This window comes from Procambarus clarkii, chromosome 7 (assembly GCF_040958095.1).
Source record: "Procambarus clarkii isolate CNS0578487 chromosome 7, FALCON_Pclarkii_2.0, whole genome shotgun sequence".
NCBI lineage: Eukaryota > Metazoa > Arthropoda > Malacostraca > Decapoda > Cambaridae > Procambarus > Procambarus clarkii.
In genome coordinates this window covers 8,113,834-8,135,182 of record NC_091156.1, presented here as the reverse complement: position 1 = coordinate 8,135,182, position 21,349 = coordinate 8,113,834, and the positions used below count along the sequence as shown (strand labels likewise).

Below are 21,349 nucleotides of genomic sequence, written 5' to 3'. Positions count from 1 at the left end.
GCTGTAACTACATCTTCTAATTATGTTTATTCTGTACCCACAACGGTGTATGATGCAGGTGGCACACGCCTAACTGAAGGAACTTACATCACCATTCCAAGCACCACACAAGCAGGAACCCTTATATTAGTAAACCATAGTGGCTCTGGAACTGGGATTGTAACAGTAGCAAGTGGTGTGCAAGGGCAACAGCCCCCGACAGCACCGTCACCTACATTGTCTTCTACCTCATCCCACTCTTCAATAGCATCTTCACCATCATCCACCTCTAGTAAAAACAAGAAACAACCACCCAAGTCGAAGGTTGTCCCTCCAACTACTCCTCCCGTTGTGGCTAAGCCAAAGACACCGCCCCCACCTAAAGCTCCTGCTCCAAAGCCAACAGTTGCTAAGCCCCAGGTTGAAGAAAGTGATGAAACTAAAGCACGCATTCAAGCAATATTGGAACAATATAAACAAGATCTTGCCAATACTCCACAGCCACAACCAGCACCACGAAATAGAAAAAACTGCCCACCTCCTAAAAATGAAGGGAAGTCATCAAATAAGAAAAAGAGTCCTGTAAAGAAGGTTGAAGGTGGTGCAGTTAATAGTCCAGCTGTATCTGAAGGTTCAATAGTTGGTTGTCCTTCTCCTAGCCCTTCTCCTGGGCCAGCAAGTGACAACTCTCTTGGGCTTTCAGGTACTCCTTCTGGGGTGCAGACTGTACAATATTCTGCCCAAGTTGTTTCTGGCCAAGTAAATTCTCCTGCTGGGAATACTGTTATCCCTGATGACAAAATAAAGATTGAAAGTGGCCAAGAGATAGTTACTGCAGCAGCTCCCCAGCTGTTACAAGGTGTGGTGGTGTCTAATGTTAAAATGGAAGGTAGCAATCTATCTAATAGTACAACCAGTCTCACTCAGGGTCTGGCAGGAGGCAGAGTGGTACAGCTTATTCATCATGGTGGAAAGGTAACTGCCATTACAACACGTCAGCCTTTAAGCAAAGTAAAAACCTCTGGTCAGTCTGGCCCACCACCTAATGTTACTATACAGGGCCGCATCAATATGAATGATCTCATGGAAAGTCATATTGCGTCCCTGTTGACAGGGGGTTCTAATCTAAGTCAAACTCCCACAGTTGTTAGTAAGATTGTCCAACAGCAGCAAATGGCTGGTCATCAGGCTGTTCAGCAAGTAGTTGTGCAGACTTCTGGTGGTCAACAGGTATTGCAACAAGTTGCAGTTCAGCAGCTTTCTACTACTCAGGCAAAATCACAGCACCAACAACAGAAACAGCACCAACAAAAGTGTGGTGTGATCCAACAACTCCAAATTACAGGAAATGAGGAAGTAATTGGAATAACATCACCAACTCGTTCTATCCATGTTAGCTTGCCGTCCCTACCATCTGTCACTCACAGTGACACACACACTATTGTAAACACCATTACTAGCTCTACCACTGTTACCAAAACATCTATAGCTACTAATTCACCACCAGTTACTACGACATCTATCATAACCAACACGCCTGTCATCACTAATACTTCCACCAGTGTTACACACAATAGTACACCTACTAGCAGTGCGACATCTGGCCCAACCCCTCTTTCATTAATTCCAACTTCACCTCTTACACCACAAGCAAATACCGTGACTTCGCCTCCAACTCCACAACCTGTCATAGCATCCCCTCACACTCCATCCCCTGCTACTGAGCTACCTCCCACACCCTCTTCTTTTCAAATGGGAGAGGAAAGCAACAGTAGTGAACAAAGTGTTAATGAAGGCTTGGCTGGACCATTACCTCCATTTTTTACCCTTAAGCCATTTATAATGCAAAGCTCACAACAAACATCACAGCAAAATCATCAGTCACAACAGCAGAAGCAACAAGAACAACAGAGGATATCAGATAAAAGTTTTTCTTCTGGAAGTAGCATGCAGCAAAGCACTAGTACAGCATCAACTACACAAATAGCTTTAACAGGATCAGGCTCTGTGACCCAGAGCAAACATCCCCAGCGCGGAAATCAAGCTCATATTCAACTGCAGATTTCACAAATTTCGAGAAAACCAGCTTCAGTGATTCGTACAGGAGTAAGTAGCGGGAGGAGGTTGGTGGTTGGAGCCACTGATGGAAATGGACGGACGTTAGGCCGGGGCACTGCAGCCTCCCCGTTACTGGTCAGTGGATCGACAGAAGTGGGTATAGCTGTTTCACCAATGTCTGGTTCCTCTAGCCTGGAAAACTCTCCTGCAGCAACGCATACTCGCATCTGCTTGGCAACAAGACCGCAAGATACGAGGAGCAATTCCATTGACTCCTTAAAAAGTGATCTCAGTAAGTAACTTTTGTAGCTGATTATGTTGTATGGTGTATTCTTTGACCATGTTATTGGAAGATTTGTTGTGTCTGGACAACATTGGTTATTTTGAGGAATGTTTGACATTTCTGTTGTCACCCTTGTGGTCATGAAACATATCACTATTATCGTTTAACTTTTTCTTCATGCACAAGTGCCAATCTCAAAAAACTATAGTCTAAAACTGCTGATCAGTCACCATCATTTTTTTTTTTTATTGTAGACTGGTAAAATTTAAAGTGCCATTTATATACCCTCATTCCGTGATACTGGGAAATAGGGAAATGATATTATATGTATGTATTATTTACAAATATAATTGCAGAATTCATAGTATTCAATTGCTATTCCTAAGCATCAGTTATTTTTAGAAGCTGTACTTAGGGTTTCAGTATGTATGAATTAATCTGCTTTCAGTAAATTACAAATATCATACTGTACTTACATGCTGTGATTTTCGACAAATGGCCACCATTTTCTATGCATGATGCTATTTTTCGCTCATGTTGAGTAGGGTTGATAGGATAGGACAGCCAACTTTTAGCTAACTGCCTCATAATTTCAAGGCCTTGGTCATGCAAACACCTCTCACTTAAAATAATTTCATCCTTTAAGAAGGAAAATGGTACACAGCTGTTTATCTGCTCTGTTTCAAGAAGAGCTTAGTCAGGATGTCACCTTGCTCTGCTGACTTTAATATTGGTTTTAACAAATTTACAACTATTTAGATTGACAGGTTTATAATTATAAACATGATACAGTATATTTAATACACTGTATATTATGTATAAATATGATACAATATATTATGTCTAAATATGATACAGTATATTTAATATATAATATATACAGTATACGGTAAAAAAAATTAAATCTTGCATGGTGAAACAAAGTTACTCAGGCACATTTAGAATAAACTAGAAATTTCATAATTTTCAAAAAGTATTATTATTTTAGGTAATCTTGGGTGTTTATGAATAATTATGGTGGCACCTCTCAAATAAGGAGTATTTACCGATTCAGTGATGAGCCACACTAGTCAGTGGCGCCAGCAAATGACATACATTTTACTATGGATAAAATTGCACTTTTATGTAGAATTAGGATTGAACCTTTATTCATACAAATGTTATAGGAAGGGACCATATGCCTCCACAAAGTATCAGTATGACTGAAACAAAATATTTTTATTACTCGTTTCCATGTATTGTATTAATAGAAAATGAAACATCTTATAACGGATAAAAATAAAGTGGGAGGGTTTATTACAAGTTGTAATTATTACTTTCCTATAATGTCAGAAACTAATTTGAAATTCTGCCTGCTGCATACCTGAAAATTATTAAAAGCTTGAAAATTAGTAGAATGTACTTTCTGAAAAATATGAAATTTTATATTAGTATTTATATTTATATTAGTACCAAGGTGGTCAAGAGGTTCAGTTGTATTTTAAAGTAATAGCTGTTGGTTGCGGTAAGTGTTAAGAATACCCTCAAGGAGCCTTAATGCGCATACATTGCTGTTCTTGGTGGACGTATATTCTTTATATAACCATTTTGTATATTTATACAGAAAAATTTGTGATAATTTTAAAACTTTAATAGCAATTCTATTTGACTTTGAGATACTAATCTTGTTTATAATTACAGTATTTGTTGGCCTTTCCATTTTTCCCTTATTTGAATGACTGGGAAAATATAAATTTATACAGTATATATATATACATGCATGCAACAATGATCACAAAAACACTGGTCCATATATGTGAAAAAATAGAGAATGCTTAATGCATTTTTGGCTTGATTCTCCTTCATCAGAGCATTTTAGACTGAAAAACTCATTTTAAAATGAGTATAAAATGATTTAGGCTCATTCTAAAATGCTCTGATGAAGGCGAATTGACCTGAAAACGTGTTTAGCATTCTCTATTTTTCACATATGATTTTTCTGTATACATACATATATGTAGTATATATATATATATATATATATATATATATATATATATATATATATATATATATATATATATATATATATATATATATATATATATAATGTATATATGTATATATATATTTATATATTTATATATATAATGTATATATATACATATATATAAATATAATATATATGTATATATTAGGTATATATTAATACTGTATATATATAATCTCAATAATAATAATAATTTCTTTCATTCCATTCATTCATTCCATTCATTTATTATTCCATGTAATACTGGCTTGCAGTCATCATTAAATCTCAGTTTGATGTTTTCTTCCGTTGTTCGAATCTATTTGTAGTGGACATTACCAGACAGAAGAGCAGCGATAGATTAGGCTGCAAGGTGCATCCTTTGAGCCTTGCCTATACTGTGTGTGTGTGTGTACATTCAGTATCTTGTTCTATAATTCTATATACAGTACTTGATGTTTTTCAATTGTGTGTATAAAAGTCTAGTTATACAACACAATGTGTAAGCTAATGGGAAGTTGCGAGTATAAAAACCATCCAAATTGAAAATGAGTTCCCATCTGGCTTTTTCCGACAGGTACGAAACCCAAAACTGGATACAGTATGTGTGGCTTTTTGCCATTTTTCCTTAATTTTTACATACTAATGTATCATTTTATAAGAACAAATATTTTTTTTTTTCATGCACAGGAAAGGTGTCAGTTTTTATGATAGCTGCTCTTTGAGGGTTAATAACCCTCAAACACAATTAGGTATGTACAGACCCATCCTGGCCAGCCTTTGTCTCCAAAACTGAATTATAAAAGTCTAAACAATTCATTTCACAACTTTAATTTTTTGTGGCGGTTTACAGTACAGAAAATATCTGTGAGCATTTTAAAACCAAAATTGTATATTTAGCGGATATATTTATTGCCGAAATTATTAGATGTTTAAAATAATTGTGTGTTCATCTTGACCAGTATGTTACGTTAGCTCCATCACATTAAAATATTCACAGAAAATATATTTATTATGCAATTTGCAATTTCTTTATACATTGCAATAGAGCAGTCATTGTTTAACATTTCAATACCAAGTGTATAAATAATTGTATTGCTTTTTGGGAAAACTTGGTCAAATTTTGCACGATTTGGATTTTTTTATAGGTAATAGTACCAGGATTAAGGTAATAATATAATGAAAATGTAGATTTTTTTTTGAAGTCCCTGCAGTAGATTAATTATCAAAAGGGTTAAGCAATGAGGATTGCATTTGTATCCTCAAACTATTTTGTAGCAAGCTTGAATAATTTAGACCGTTTGATATTGAGCAACAGTGATAGTCATGTTGAATGAGATAGGGAGAGGAAGGTTTGAACTTCAGGAATAGGCGAGATTGAAACATGGTGTCACTGTGGTGAGTACGGTGCAGTAGTTTGTCATTTGGACAAGCAAAAGGCCAACGTTATTACAATTAACTGCTAATTGGGGCAGTATGTGTTGAAATTGAAATTGAAATAAGTTTATTGAGGTAAAATACACACAAAGGGATGAGGTAGCTCAAGCTATTCTCACCCCGTTCAGTACATCGTGTTAATACATACATATACACACATCACAAACAATAAACATATTACCAAACATTCTGAGAGATAAACATCTACATTTCCTAGTATGTGTTAATATTTCTAATGGGAAGTTAAGGTGGCTAAGCATAAGGATGTGGTTTCAGCAGTTTACAAGTAGTTTGTATAGAATTTGGGATGTAATGATTGCAATTCCTGATAAATTCATTGTTGCATTAGGGATTTTGGAAATGCCATTGCAGTTAAAGAAAAGAACCAATCCAGTTTTTTCTTCCCGATGGCGTTCTGAAGCAAACATTTAAGGAAAGAGTGGTGAAACAAGATAGCAGATGGCTGGTTTATGGAAAATGACAAGTGTGTGAGGAACTCTACAGGAGATTCCAGGTGGTCTTCACAATAAAGCAAAAAAAGTTGTTCCTGAGCTGAGGAGGAGGAAGCCAAATCAAGCAGCACTGACAGACTGCCAGTACAGTATATGCTGTGGTACATCTGTTAACCAGTTACCTATTTACCAGTTTCTCAAGTTAACAAGTGAAAAGAATAAATCCAGTCCTTAAAATCAATTTACCATTTTCAGCTTATGGACTTAAAAAAATGCATAGACAACTTCCTGATAATGTGGTTTAGGTAGCAGCCAGCTACATAACCAACCCAAATAAAAGTATTCTAGCCATATCACCATGTGTGTGTGTGCGTGTAATTACTTAAGTGTAGTTACAGGATGAGAGTTATGCTCGTGTTGTCCCGTCATTCCCAGCACACTGTCATATAACTCTTTGAAATTACTGGCGGTGTTGGCCTCCACCACCTTCTCACTTAACGTCTTCCAACTGCCTACCACTCTGTTTGCAAAAGAAAACTTTCTAATAATTTTTTGGCCCTTTGTTTTCCTAGCTTGAATCTGTCCACTTGTTTGTGAAGTTGCTGGTTTCAGGAATTCCTCTTTGTCAATTTGGTTGATACCTGTTGTTATTTTGCAAGCGGTGATCATATTGCCTCCTTTTCTTCTATTTTCTAGCTATGGCATATTTAACTCCTCTAGCCTCTCCTCATAACTTATTTTCGGATCCGGAATGAATCCGGAAGCCATTTTACAGCATGTCTTTGTACCTTTTCCAGTTTATTGATCTGCTTCTTGAGATATGGACACCATACAACTGCTGCATATTCTAATTTTGGTCTCGCAAAAGTCAGTGAACAGTTTCTTTAGTATTTCACCATCCATGTAGTTAAATGCAAGTCTGAAGTTGGAAAGTGACACATACGCTCCTTGCACAATGTTCTTTGTGTGTTCCTCTGATGACAATTTACTATCCAAAACTTCCCCTAGATCTCGTTCTTTATTACAATTCTTTTAATTCCTCTCCACGTAATTTATAAGTTGTGTGTGGTCTATTTTCTCCAATTCCACAATCCATAACATGACGTTTATTCACATTGAATTCCATTTGCCCCATGTCACTCCAAGCTCTTGTTTTATCGAGACCCATTTGAAGGGCATTACAATCATTTCTATCTCCTATCTTCCCCAGTATCTTAGCATCATCGGCAAACATGTTCGCATAACTCTGTATTCCGTCTGGTAGATAGTTTATGTAGACGATGAACATTACTGGTGCAAGAACTGAACCCTGTGGTACTCTGCTAGTAACACTCGTCCAGTCAGATATATTACCTCTGATTACTGCTCTTGTCTGTCTGTCGTTTAGAAAATTTGTCATCCATGTCAGAAGTCTCCTTGTCACCCCTCCAGCATGTTCCAGTTTCCAAAACAACCTCTTGTGTGGGACTGTGAAAAGCCTTATTTAGGTTCAGATAGACAGTCAATTCAACCATCTCTTTCCTGTAGAAAATCTGTGGCTCTATCATGAAAACTACCAGTAGATTTGTTACACATGATCATCCTGTTCAAAACCATACTGTTTGTCCATTATTGTGTTATTACTCTCCAGGTGTTCTACCTATTTGGTTTTAACAATTTTTTCTAGTGTTTTGACTACTGCGCTTGTTAGTGTTACGGGTCTATGATTTAGAGGGTCCTCTTAGTTACCATTTTTATAGACTAGATTTATATTTGCCTTTTTCTATATATCTACTAAGATTCCAGTGCACAAGTATGTCTGAAATGTTATTTGGAGTGGAATGCTTAGCTCGGTTGCACATCCTCGCAGCACCCAAGGTGAAACTCAATCTGGTCCAACTGCTTTATTTCTTACTAGCCCCCTTGAGTAATTTTTCCACTTCATCTTGAGATATCTCTTAAGTGTTCTATGGTGTGTTCTATGGTGTGCTCTGGAATGGGCATTGGGTCCAGCTCCCTGAAATCTTCATTTTGTACAAACACACTTTGGAGCTGTTCATTTAGTGTTTCACACATTTCTTGTTCATTCTCAATCTCTGGATTTTATCTTTTATATCCGGCTTATTATTAATGAATTTATAGAAACGTCCTGGATCTGTTACATTTGTCTGCTACCCCTTTCTCAAAGTTCCTTTCTGCCTCTCTCCTCACAGCTGTGTAATTGTTTCTTGCTTGCTTGTAGTGATGGTATGTTTGATGATTAGGACTCTTCCTATATTGTACCCAATTTATTGTCTTTTTTCCTCTCTGGCCCTCTCACAATTTCTGTTGAACTAATCCTGTTTTCTGGTTCTGCATCTCCGTTTTGGTATAAATTGTTTGTGAATTCATCGTTGGCACACATCTCATTTATAGCACTTCCTTGCCTAGCAACAAGTCTGTCAAATTAAATTCATTAAAGAATTTGCTAAGTTCAACTATTGAAATTAAGTTTATCAACTGGTTTCAATGTCCCCATTCTCTTCTAGATTATATTGCAAAGCATATTTAATTTCCAACAGGAAATGATTACTTTCTAAAGGAAAAAAGGTACTGGATGTCAAATTCTTTCCTGGTGAATAATTAATCCAGTATTGACGGAACATCCCCCTCATTCTTGTCTGCTTGACGTGTTGATACATGAATGTCTCCAGAATGAATTTTACAAATCTGCCTGTCCAGATGTCCTCTGTTCTTGCTTCATAGGCCACCCAGTCTATTACTTTCAAGTTGAAGTCCCGCAGTACCAACAATCATGATTTATCTTTATCTGCTTTTTACTACAGTATAATCTTTCTCATGATCATTATGAGGCCTTCTTGTTTGTCATCTACTTCCTCCCTTGTCCATGTGTTGCTTGCTGGTAGGCTGTAGGCATTTACAATTATCAGTTTATCATCCCGATTCCAAACCTGCAATGCCAATATGTCAACTGCTGGAGGATTTTCGACTATTAATTCTCTTACCTTCAGGTGTTCTTTCATCAGCATAGCCACTTCTCCACCCTTCCTAGTTTTCCTGTCACGTCTCCAAACTGAGTAGCCCCTTTGGAATACGACATCGTTTAAAATATTTTCTTCAAGTTTTGTCTCTGTTATTGTGACCAAATTTGGGACCTTAAGCTGAATTATATCTTTTTAGCTCCAGTATTTTTTTTTCATCTCCACCTATGTTGGTATATAAAATTTTCAGGAACATGTTCCATTTTCCCTTGTCCTTTACTCCCACTAACTCTAATGAGTGTGTTGCTTAGTTTTTGTGTACCATCTCACTGCCCTTCCAGTCCCTATCACTTTGTAGAAAAAAAAAATTCTTCATTTTTACTTCCATTTAGAGGTTTTGCTTCATCGAGGTTTAGTTTTCGCTTTTCTCTGTCTTCCTTTGAGAGGTGTTTTGGTCTTGATGACCAAAGTTTCCCATCCTCATCACACTGCAATTTCTTGGCATTTCTAAGCACTTCCATCATTTGTTTCACTTCTATTAAATGTCACCCTTAAGGGGTGATTCTTGTCTTTCTCATATTTTCTGTCTTAAAATCAGGTGACATTTTTCTTTGAAGCTGAGGCCTTCTCCTAAACCTATTATTTTCTCAATGATTTTCATCTCTTCTGCTGCTCTGTCCACCCTAGATGACATTACCTAGGTGTGTGTGTGTGTGTGTGTGTGTGTGTGTGTAATAAAAATATATATACATGGTATATATATATTCCCCTTGCCCCTTTTATTTTTACAGTCCATCTACATTATTTTACTTTGAATACAGTTAAGAAAAGGCATACTATTCTAAGCATGATTTTTAAAGGCAACTATGATTAACTGCAAATTGCATCAGATAAGAAGTGAATGTGTTGGCACGGATGGGGGGGGGTTGGGGGTTGGCAACTACATTGATGAGTGTTGCTGATACAGGAGACAGAAAATGTTTTCTTCGATCTTTTGTCAACTATGTGTCCTTCCATCGTAAGTAACGTGGAAGATGGGAGAAACGGACTGCTGATTAATATGAGAATCATACATAAAACATTATTGTTGTTAATGCATGATCTTTGGTCATATATTAATGAGTAATTGAGTGTTGTACAGTAATGGTGGTGAAGTTTGGCTGAGGTCGCACTGATGATCCAGTGCCTAGACAATTGCTGTCAACCAGTCGGTTGAAAAATGCCTTGTAACCAGTCCACTTTATATTATCTTAAAGTGAATGATGAGATAAATACAATGCTTATTAACACAAGAATAGTTGGCATGATAAGAGGTTTAGGTCACATTAAGGAATTTGCTTACAAAAATGAAAAATAATCATCAAATTAAACTGATCCATCTGTTGTAATGGGCTCTGCCTAGTCATGGTGGGTTGTAAATTATCTTAAGGGCAGATAAGATGGTTTTGTAGCCTCACTTCTGGCCAAAAGTTCGAAAGCAGTCGAATGTGGCCTGTGAGGTCTCTTCTGGTCAAAGGCTATTTTTTTAATATGATGTTTATAATTGTGAGACAGGCAGAAATTGGTAAATACCTTGTTTGTTACTTCACAAGCTGCAATAGGCACCAACCATGTGTTTCGTTGAAGGATACCCCCTACTTTAACTAAACGTCTCCTCACAATTTTTCTAAAATTGCTGGTCTTGCACCAAAAACAGGCATGCTGCTGATAGTTCTAGATAAATAAATGCGACCCAGAAGAGGTATGCTGAAATCTTTCAAACCATCACAGTGCTGGTTCATATTTTAAGAGAAAATGGATCTCGGTTACTAGTGCTGGGATACTTTATATTCTCTATGAAGCTGTAATCAGAGATGATATATAGGAGCTATATTGAAGGGGCTGCAAATTTAAGGGTTGTTGAGGAACTGTATACTGCACATGTATTGAATTGACTTCCATGAAAGGAAACCCACCCTTTATTCATTGTGCAGATAACATTCTGGTTTAATGCCACAAGTGGTAAAAATTGGAGGAACAGCATTAAACTGGTTTCAACACCATTCACCCATTCCCAGAGGCAATACTAGAAATGCAGGAAGTATGATTACCTTGCCAGGCTCTTCAGTGTTGAATGGCATTTGCCATTATGCCCAGTAAGCCATGAACTGAAAGCCAGCATTAACCCAGCTAAGCCATGATTACCTCTGGTGGAAACGTTCTCACAGAAATTTAAATATTTTGGAACAAGAGAGATTACACTTAGCAGAGTAAATGCCATGTGTCTGTGCCAGATTCAACAATTCCGGCAAGTTCTATGTCCATCGTGGGGTACAGAGATCCATCGGCTAGAAAAGATACTTGAACCAGAAACTATTTCCAAGTGAAACTATATGTGGGGGGGGGGGGTGTAATGAAAAGGAGGCCTAGTCGAGGACCGGGACTTTGGGATGCTAAGGCCCAGAAATCGTCTCGAATTAACCTCAAGATAACTGTACTTAATAGTCTTTATTTGATTAGTTCTTTATATTGCGCTTCCCTCTGAATTTCGACCACTCTTGGACCAGTTACCTCAAGCTGTCCACTTCCTCGAGAGTTCAAGACCCTGTGGGTCAATGCAAGTTGTGACAGCAGTGGAGAGGTTATAAGAAATATGATAATGTACATCACAACAATGTATCATTCCTGAATGATGGCTCCAGGACTCAATCCAGATTTTTAAATACTGTACAGTAGGAGCTCACTAATTTGAAACTTAATAGTCCTGGTCTCTGGACATTTCAGTCAAAATCAGACCAGAGTTCTTGTTCACAATTCGGGCAGAAATCTGAATTACTGTACTAGGATTTGCTGTCGAGTTACGGAACAACGCATGGCGACTTTATCCATAATTCGAATTACATTGAAACAGTGCATTAATAACAAACTAATTTATAATAATAATGTAAATAATGATTGATTGTTAAAACTGCATAACAGGCTACACCGTTTTGTGTACTCCCATGATAAAATTGGTAATTTTTCATTGGTGGCCTTCATAATGTACCCCGAGTAAACACTGCCTGTCCCCGTGAACTTGCCCATCCATGTTCTCTCTGTGAGTGAAATTATTTAGTAACATTCTACTATTGAAATAATTTCTTTACTAAATTTTTTCTTCAATAGAAAATTATATAATTTATTAACATATCTGGCAGTAGTAGCAATGAATATGGAGGTGTTAAGGATAAGCTTTAGTCATTGAATTTTGGTGAAACTGGCCATTGTGCTGTGAGTTTTTTGGGGTAGGCACAGGTGCTGTGTCTGATATCAGGAAACAAAGAGAGCAATACATATAATGCACGACTACTAGTGAGAGTGAAGGAGCAAGCTCTGGTTGAGATTGTAACAAGAAAACCTGGAAGCATGCACAGTTTGATGAGGCTGTTTATAAATGGTTTGTACAGCACTGCATAATGTGCATTACAATCCACAGTAAAGAAATAAGGAATGTAGCTAGAAGGTTTGCAATCAGGTTATGAATAAATTACTTAACGGCAAGCAATGGTTGGATTGCCATATTTAAACAGAGGCACATCATCATCAAGAAAATTTTTTGGTAAATCATTAAATGCAAATGTACATATTTTCCAATAATTTATATAGGATTTGAATTTTTAAGTGATAAAACGGGTCTATATTAGAGGAGTTTAACTGGTAATACTTTAACTCTTATGAGAGAGACAGGCATGTCAGGGCATAAAGTTAATAAAGTCACATTGTCAGCAATGGTGTGTGCCAATGCAGATGGCATGCACACAATCCCATATGCAAATGTTGGTAAATTTAATAAGCTACCCTGCATTTTTGCAGACGCTGTGCATACTTTAAAATGGAACGGTCCATTTTGCACTGCAATTATTACGTATGATTGCTCTGCTCCTCCAGTGTCCTTGAGCCCATCTTCTGGTCTCCAGCTCCAGAAATGATTTCATATCCTCGACTGAGATGCCTCTATCTCCTGCCTTGAGTGACCCTCTTGGCCACCCTTGCCCTTCCACATACTTTCCTCCCTGGCCCCCCTTTCCACGAGTGATACCTTCTCCCAAATCTTTCAGCACCCCCTGTTGTCATTGCAGGTCACTTGGGGCTCTTATCACATTATTTCTGAACTCTCCTGTGCTCCACTCGGCTATATCCCTGCTCCTTTTTCTTTTTCCCTCCCATGATTAGTCTGCAGATGAAGATGTTGCCAACATTGCAAACTCTGTCGTGGTCACACACCCCCCTTTTCCCTCCAACCTCCAACTTCCAGTTAGAAGAGAAAACTGATCCCTTCTCTTCTCATTTACTTTGCTGACCTCATCACTGAATCAACAATTAAAGTACTGTACTTTAATCTTGGTGTTTCTCTTCATTGTTGTCAGCACTTTGTGTTTTTCACTATCATTAATTAATTCACTGGTTGTATAATCAGAATTTATTGGATTATTCACCTTGCTGCCATGTAGAACAGTTGGATAGTGCCCAGAGCCATCTTACATCATGGGCGCGATGGGCACTGGGGCCCCACGAGCATAGGACATGTTCATTATGGAAGCAGAATGTTTAAATATTTAGGTCTTGTTGCAAGCACACTTATATAATATAACTCTATATCATGGTGTGGGACTAAATATTTAAGATATATACATAAATTTCCAGGTGAATAACCCTTTCAGCAGAAATGAAACATAATGGTTTGAGTGGAGCACAGAAGAGGAAGAGAGCTGCAGAAGAGGAGAAAATAGGAAAACTTCCAAAATTAACATCGTAGCTCAACACGTGCAACAACAGCCACTCATACCATTCCTTCAGATATAGCATCCATATCTCTATTCACTCCTGCAATGTCAGCCACTAGTACTGTTCCGTCAGATATGGCATCCACATCTACATCCGTTCCTGCTACCAATCATCCAGTTTCAGCAGACATACCATCATTGCCTGTTGCTGCTGCTGGTGACATTTTACAAGAAATACCCAAATCTATAACAGTAAAGGAGTTTGCAATCCAAGAGACAGATCCGGGGCTATGGAACGTTAATGATACTAATGCAATATATTACTGGATTCGTAGTGGGCTCCTCATCATGTCAGAATCATGATAGCAACCTTTCAAACTCTTGCAATGTGTATAGAACAGCTGGAATAGAAAATATGAAGGCAAGGTATTTATCAAACAATGTGTTCAAACATGAACTGTGGAATGGTTCCACAGTTCATTTATCAAACAATGTGTTCAAACCATGAGCTGTGGAATGTAAAACGTAAATGGTTACTCTATTCACAATTCCAAGGTCGTTTGTACTGCTCTGTATGTCGCCTATTGTCAAAGAAAGAATCTCCCTTTGCTACATTGGGGTTCAATGACTGGAAGCACAGCAATGTTATTGTAGAACATGAAAATGGAGAAGAACAGTGAAAGTGCATGATCGCATAGTTGATAAGGCATAAACAAATTGGAAGTGTAGAGTCTTTATTACTTGAGCAACATCGCTCAGAGCAGGAATATTGACACAGTGTTGACATGTGTGGTTTCTGTAATTTGCTTTCTTGCCTCTAGAGGTTTGCTATTTCGTGGAGAAAATCATATTATTGAGTCGGCAAAAAAGGCAACTATTTAGAAATACTGTACTAGAGCTGTTGATTGAATTTGACCCTTTCTTGGAAGACCATCTCAAAATGTATGAAAATCCTGGAAAAGGGAATCCATCATATTTATCTGCAAATATTTGTGAGGAATTTATTGAATTAATGGGACAACAGGTTCTTTGTACTATTCTTGAAGAAGTAAAAAGAGTCAAAGTATTATTCAGTATGTGTAGATTCCACTCCAGACATCTCACATACAGATAAACTGACATTTACTGTCCGATACACTAAAGGATGTAAGCCTGTGGAAGGTTTCTTGATGTTTATCCTCAAATTTTCTCGTGGAGCAAAGGATCTAACAGACACTGTCATTGATTTGCTTAATTAGAACAAAATTCCACTATTAAACTGCCGTGGTCAGTCATACGATAATACCTCAAATGTGTCTGGACGATATGATGGATTGCAAGCACGGATTCATCAGCTCAATGAGTTTACCATCTATGTCCCCTGTTCTGGACACAGCCTGAACTTGGTGGGAGTAAAAGCAGCAGTGTTGTCTACAAACTGTCAAATTCTTTGACTTTGTTCAGCATCTGTATTAATTTTTTACTGGTTCTACTCATCATTGTAATGTATTGACATCATCTTTAGGAAAAGATTTTGTGGTCAAGCATCTCTCTGACACACGATGGTCAGCACGTTTTGATGCTGTTCATGCTCTGTATGGGGGGTTTCAAGTAAACAAAACATGTACTGGATTCTATCAGCTGACAATGAACAGCAAGAGCCAGAAGGATTGAGCAAAAAACAGAACACCTGGAAACGATCTTTCTCTCAATTCTTTGGCATGACATGCTAGTAAGAATGAACAAACAAACAAGGTCCTACAATCAAAGGATGTGAACATCCTTGTAACCTTTCATCCAAGTGGTGCTGGCTTGCCCTGGAATATAACAACCTGCTGGGTGTTGTTTTTTGTTTATGATTCATGATTGTGATTATACCACCTGCACTAATTGGACTCTAGCATTTCATTTAACTTTAACCATGGCCAGGATGGTATTTCTGTATACCACACCAGTGATACATGCACTAATGGGTTGTGGGATCTTTCTTCTACATGCTGACTCCGATAGTCAGTTGTCTCATTGGTAGACTGTGCATGGGATTTATTATTCCCTGCAGGGCCTGTTGATAGGGAGGAGACAGCCTTCTCAAGTTAAAATAAAAATACAAAAATAGGCCTTTCAAACTGTGAAACTTGCAAATATGTGGCATTTGTCAGCGCTGAATTTTGGTATTGTTCGGCTGCCGTTTTTAAATGTTCACCTGTCCAGGTTGCTGGACTCCAAAGGGAATGTTGGCCCTCTCTTGGCAGGTGGTGATCCCAGGACATTGCAGTTGCCAGAGAAGAGTCTGTGGTTGCCATCTGACCCTTTTTTACATTTAGTTTCTGGCTCAGTACAAGATGATTACTGTTACCGTTTTCCTGTGGATGCACTTGCATGTACCTGATCGTAGCCTCAATTCACTTTCCGCTATTTAGATTAACTTTGTCTTGTGTTCCTTTGAGTGTAGCTGTATGGGACTTACCTGTTGTTGGTTCTGGGACTCAATGTTTCAATGGCTTGGTGATCTTGCATCTGAATTGGGTCTCTCTCCTCTGTTTCTTGACTACTTTGCAAGATCTCAGTCTCATTCTGGCTGCCAGACAACATTTATCTTTGGGTACATGGCAGTTTTGTTGTGGTCTGCAAGTATGTACTTGCAGACCACAAGTATATACTTGCAGACCACAAGTACATACTTGCAGACCACAAGTACATACTTGCAGACCACAAGTATATACTTGCAGACCACAAGTACATACTTGCAGACCACAAGTACATACTTGTACTGGGAGGAGGCTACTTCAGTTCTTCAGGTCTTTCAGGGGCCCTTCTTTGTGGTTACAGCAGTGCCCCTGTTTGCTCCTGCCCTGCTTAGATGCTCCATGTTTCATTGCACCGGCTGCCTTTTGCTACTTTGGATCTCGGTACTCTCACCCCCTAGGGAGAGGTTCTTGGTTCATATGCAGTGCACAGTATCTTCTTCTTCAAACTGTTCTCGATCTGTTTTCTGCACTCCTGTGGCTTAGTGACTGCAGCTGTTGGTGATTTAATATCGTTAAAATAATCCTTTAAGCTTGCTTACCCTGCTAGCCTTTGCCTCTCTGGTAAATTTGATAGTTGGGAACCATAGCATTCTCCATAGCCCATTAAATTTGCAGACTGTGCTGATAATTTAGGTCCATATCTGTTGCAGTTTGCCTTGCCCCATTATCTTCTGCTCAGAACTTATGTTACAGTCATCTGGGCTTCTAAAGGTGGTATTGTATCACCACCTCTTCCTCCCCCTCCTCTTCTGTCAACTCATTATAGAACATCCATTTACCTCATAATATATAACTCAACACTTTCAAATTAAAGAAAGTTAAGAAACTAACACTTAACATTAGAATTAGAAAAATGTTAAAACTTGTATTGTGCCATTAGGTTTCGGTGACAGTTTATTAGAAAACCTGTTGCCATCAGGCTATTGAAAATGAGGGAAAAAATCATGTCACAATGAAATCCATTCACGTTAACTAGTTTATAATATTTTCCTAGAATGAATAAATTATCATTACAGTAGTAATTAATGATGTAACAAATTAGAAAGCCTTAAAAAACTGCTTCCAAATCAAGAAATGGTAACATAGGCAACTCTTCATCTGCTGCTATCAATAAGCAGCTAAATACATACATACATACATACATAAATAGAATGATTTTGATTGGCTTTATGAATCTTTGCTAAGAATAATGTATAAATATACTGCACAACCCTAATACTGTATAACAGTACACTTATACTGGAGAGCAAAAATTACAAGAATGCAGGATGGAGAGTAAACAGCAGATTATAACAAAAGTGGTAACCATACACAACTACCGCAGAAGATGAGAGAAGCAACTAGTTAATAGAAAAAAATTGTTCTACATGAAGTGTTGCAGACAAAAATGGTATCAGCATATAGTGTTTCACATGTGATAAAAGACATCACATGGTCTGTTCAGAATTATCTTTAAGCACCCAATTCAGAAAAGTCTGTCTATGGATTTGCCATAAAGAACGGCTATTGTGACAAAAATCCTAAGACATTTCTAATGGATATAAACTGGCCTTTGCAGAATAATTACCATCTATGTACACAGAATGGGATAAAGTAAATTCTAACAAAGATCAAACTACAGTTGCTGGTAGCTTTTGCAAGCTACAAAGAGGTAAAAACCAAAATGACAGCATGGAGAAATATAATACAGTATGCTGTAAACGTGTGTCCTAGAACAAGCACTGTTGCCAGAATGCATCCGAGTAGTGAACCATAGGACTATCTGTACAGCTAAACAGAGTTGGCAAGCCTACATCTCCACCGTTAGTGTTGACACCATCATCTCTGGACGTCCATAAGATTGCAAGTAAATTTAGTTGTGACTTGCTACTTGTTCTTCATCTCCCTGGTCCCAATGTGGCGGATCTGGTGCTGATCGACGACAAACTAGGTTCATGATTTCCTCTCATTTGTTTCGGTGTCTACAGGATAATTACTGACTTTATCTCGTGCAGTCCCTGCATTATCCCCACTCTGGCTTATGTTGTGTTTTGACCCGCTGCTCCTCAGTAGGACCCTGTTCCCTCTAGGTTCCTTCCTTATTCTGCAGGGTTGACTCATTTGCAAGATTTTCAGTTCACACTGGCAATGTCTCTCCTCATGTTGTTCCTACTCTGTCCCCATGGACTGCCCCGCTTGTAAATTTTGCAAGACCCTGACCCACATTGTGAGGGCTTATACTTCTGATTTGTAGAGACTTCCTTGAACATTTTTTTGTATCTCATTCTGACTCCATTGCTCTGTTCACTGATGGGTCTAAGTTTGCTAATGGTGTTGATTATTCTGTTGTTTTCCCCATTAAACCTATGTGTTTGCCTTGCCCCTGGAGACTAGCATTTTCATAGCAGAACTTGTGCAGTTGTGTGTGCTCTTTATCAGGTGATTTGTCTGTGTCACTGTTAGTTTGTCATTGTGGTTAACTCGCAGTTACAAGACTGGAGTCTTGTAACTCTGGGCTGGGTGGGGGATGCAGGGGAATTAAAATCTCCCTATTTTATTGTGTGACACCTTGTATTAAACACATTCCTCCTTCCTCTCAGTCTCGTGTGATAAGCAATCAGGCCCTTGAGTTGGAGTGACCTTGAAAATCATTTTCCCTCTTCTGCTGGCTCCTGTGTTGGAACACGACCCTGGTTCATCCCCAGCTCTCTCGTCTGATCCTCTCTCTGCCCATGCTGCCTCCCTGGCAGTGGCATCAACTGCATTGCCAGTGGCAGTAGGCTTGCATACCAGTGCCTCCTCTTCACTGATTGTAATGTTGATGCCATATGCACCCTTTGCTACTAGGAGACCTCAGTGTCATAACCGCACTCATGTCAATACCGTCTTAAGCTCACTTATCTGGACTATATGGGAAGGACCTCCTCCAATCATCTGGATAAGCAGAATTCTTACTGGGGAAGTCCAAAGATCACCATATTCACAATTTTTTGTACAACAACCAAGAAAGGGTAATTTGAATTTCCATACAAACTATAAATTAAAAATGTAATTTAAAACAAAAATTTCAGCATATACCTTGTTGTGGTCTGTCCTCTTGTTTGATATTGCAGTTCTTGAAAATTTACGTAACCTAGTCTCTGGTTATCCTGATTTCTGTTCGGATATGGCAAAGTTTTGCCAGACAATTATCCAGATACAATTTTGGCCTGATAACCAAAATATTCAGTTCAGCAGGATTCAGGTAACAGAGCTAATTGCTCTCCCTCCTTCCATGACATGTTTAGGCCTATAGACTTGGGCCAAATATTTTGATCTTGCACATGCTGCTTGCTGAACAGGTAGTTGCCAATGATCAGCTCCATCGTGGCCTAGTGGGGACATTATTTTCCATCCCCAGTGCTCTGACACTCATGCCACTGAGACCCACATCCAGGAAAAATTTGGTGTTTTTGATGCTCTCAACAATGTTGGTGAAGTCCCAGTCCAGGATACAAAGAATATCTGTTTTTCCCCTTAGGCTGTGATTATCATTTATTGATGATTCCTAGTGGCCTGTGGTTATCATCAAAAGACGATATAAGCAATTATTGTCTGGGTTTCACATGTATGATGCAAATATGGATATAATAGGTCTATGTGGATGTAATGGAGTTTACCTTGACCAATGAAAAAATCTTGCTTCCATTTCATGGTACGAATGAGGTTATTGTCATGAATGTTACTAGGGGGAATGCAGTCATTGTCATATGATGATTTAAACAATTATTGTCAGGGTTATACATGTATGATGCAGATATTGATATAATAGGTCTGTGGATGTAAATACAGAAAAAAGTGATAAAACAACAGGTGAAATATATATATTTCCAAGGATAAAACAGGAAGTGTCAGCAAAGTCGAGCACCAGGCAATGACAAGGGCCAGACGCAGCCTTGCAGAGCACCTCCACCCAGTGAAACAAAAATTATTCACTTATTTTTGCATTTTTCTTACATTCTGCATACAAATGAATAATTCTATAATTTTTTTTTTGTGCATAGAATAAAGATTCTACCTGAGTGTCAGTCATAATAGTATGACTATTTTTCCATAGCCACTGTCTGAAGGTTAAATACTAGCATTGAGACCTTTATTTTTGTTTCATGTCGCAGGGATCTATGGAATTGCCATGGAGACATCCAAGTTATTATAGAGGACCAGGGACACTTGGTCCTTCAGGTAGATAGGTTCACTATCTATTCAGATAGTTCACCATCATTCTTCACTATCATTTGAGTAACTTGTTATTCAGGTTCACTATTCCTTGTGATAATACTGATTATTATCCTTGGTGATGACAAATGTTTCATTCAGGAGAATATTCCTGCCATCATCAGTGCTGGAAATTTGCCCATGGATCTATCTTAGCCAGGTCTTCTTTTGCCCTCCGTGTAGCAATTCTGGATATATGAAGCATTCTTAGAACTCTCTTCCTGTTCAGTGCACACTATAAGATGGAGCAGGCCATCCTCTTCCTTAAGCAGAAAGACATAACTTTCTTGGAAGTGAGATTGCCAAATATGATGCCTGAGCCAGGAATGTCCCTGGTGCCTCTACCCAGGGCCACGTACCTTCCACCCAACCTTGCCCTGTCTGCCTTCCATGCTCGGTTCTGTCCCTGCATCCCTATCTTTCAACACTTCCAATGTGCATGCAAACCCCTCTGGTTTTCATTTCCCCCCCTCTACTCTTACCCTCCCCTCCCCTCTGTCCCTTGTTCTTCTTTCCACCCTCATCATCACTGCTGATTCGATGATGAGGGTGGAATGATTTTCACCCTCATCATTCATCCATGTCTATCTGTTTTTTTCCCCAGGTCACCAGGTTCAGGTTTCTCGTGAATTGGCAAAAATCCAAATTGGTTGTGTCATGTGTTTAAGCCGGGTTTGGGATTCTTAGTTA

At 38.3% G+C, this 21,349-nt stretch overlaps 1 protein-coding gene across 1 annotated transcript in view; it reads left to right on the top strand.

The window, feature by feature from the left end:
• Nucleotides 1–21,349, top strand: part of LOC123761315 (serine-rich adhesin for platelets) — a 52,192-nt gene that overhangs the window by 25,399 nt on the left and 5,444 nt on the right. The window contains 1 exon segment of the mRNA XM_045747257.2: nt 1–2,329. Within this exon segment, the coding sequence (XP_045603213.2) occupies nt 1–2,329 (2,329 nt within the window).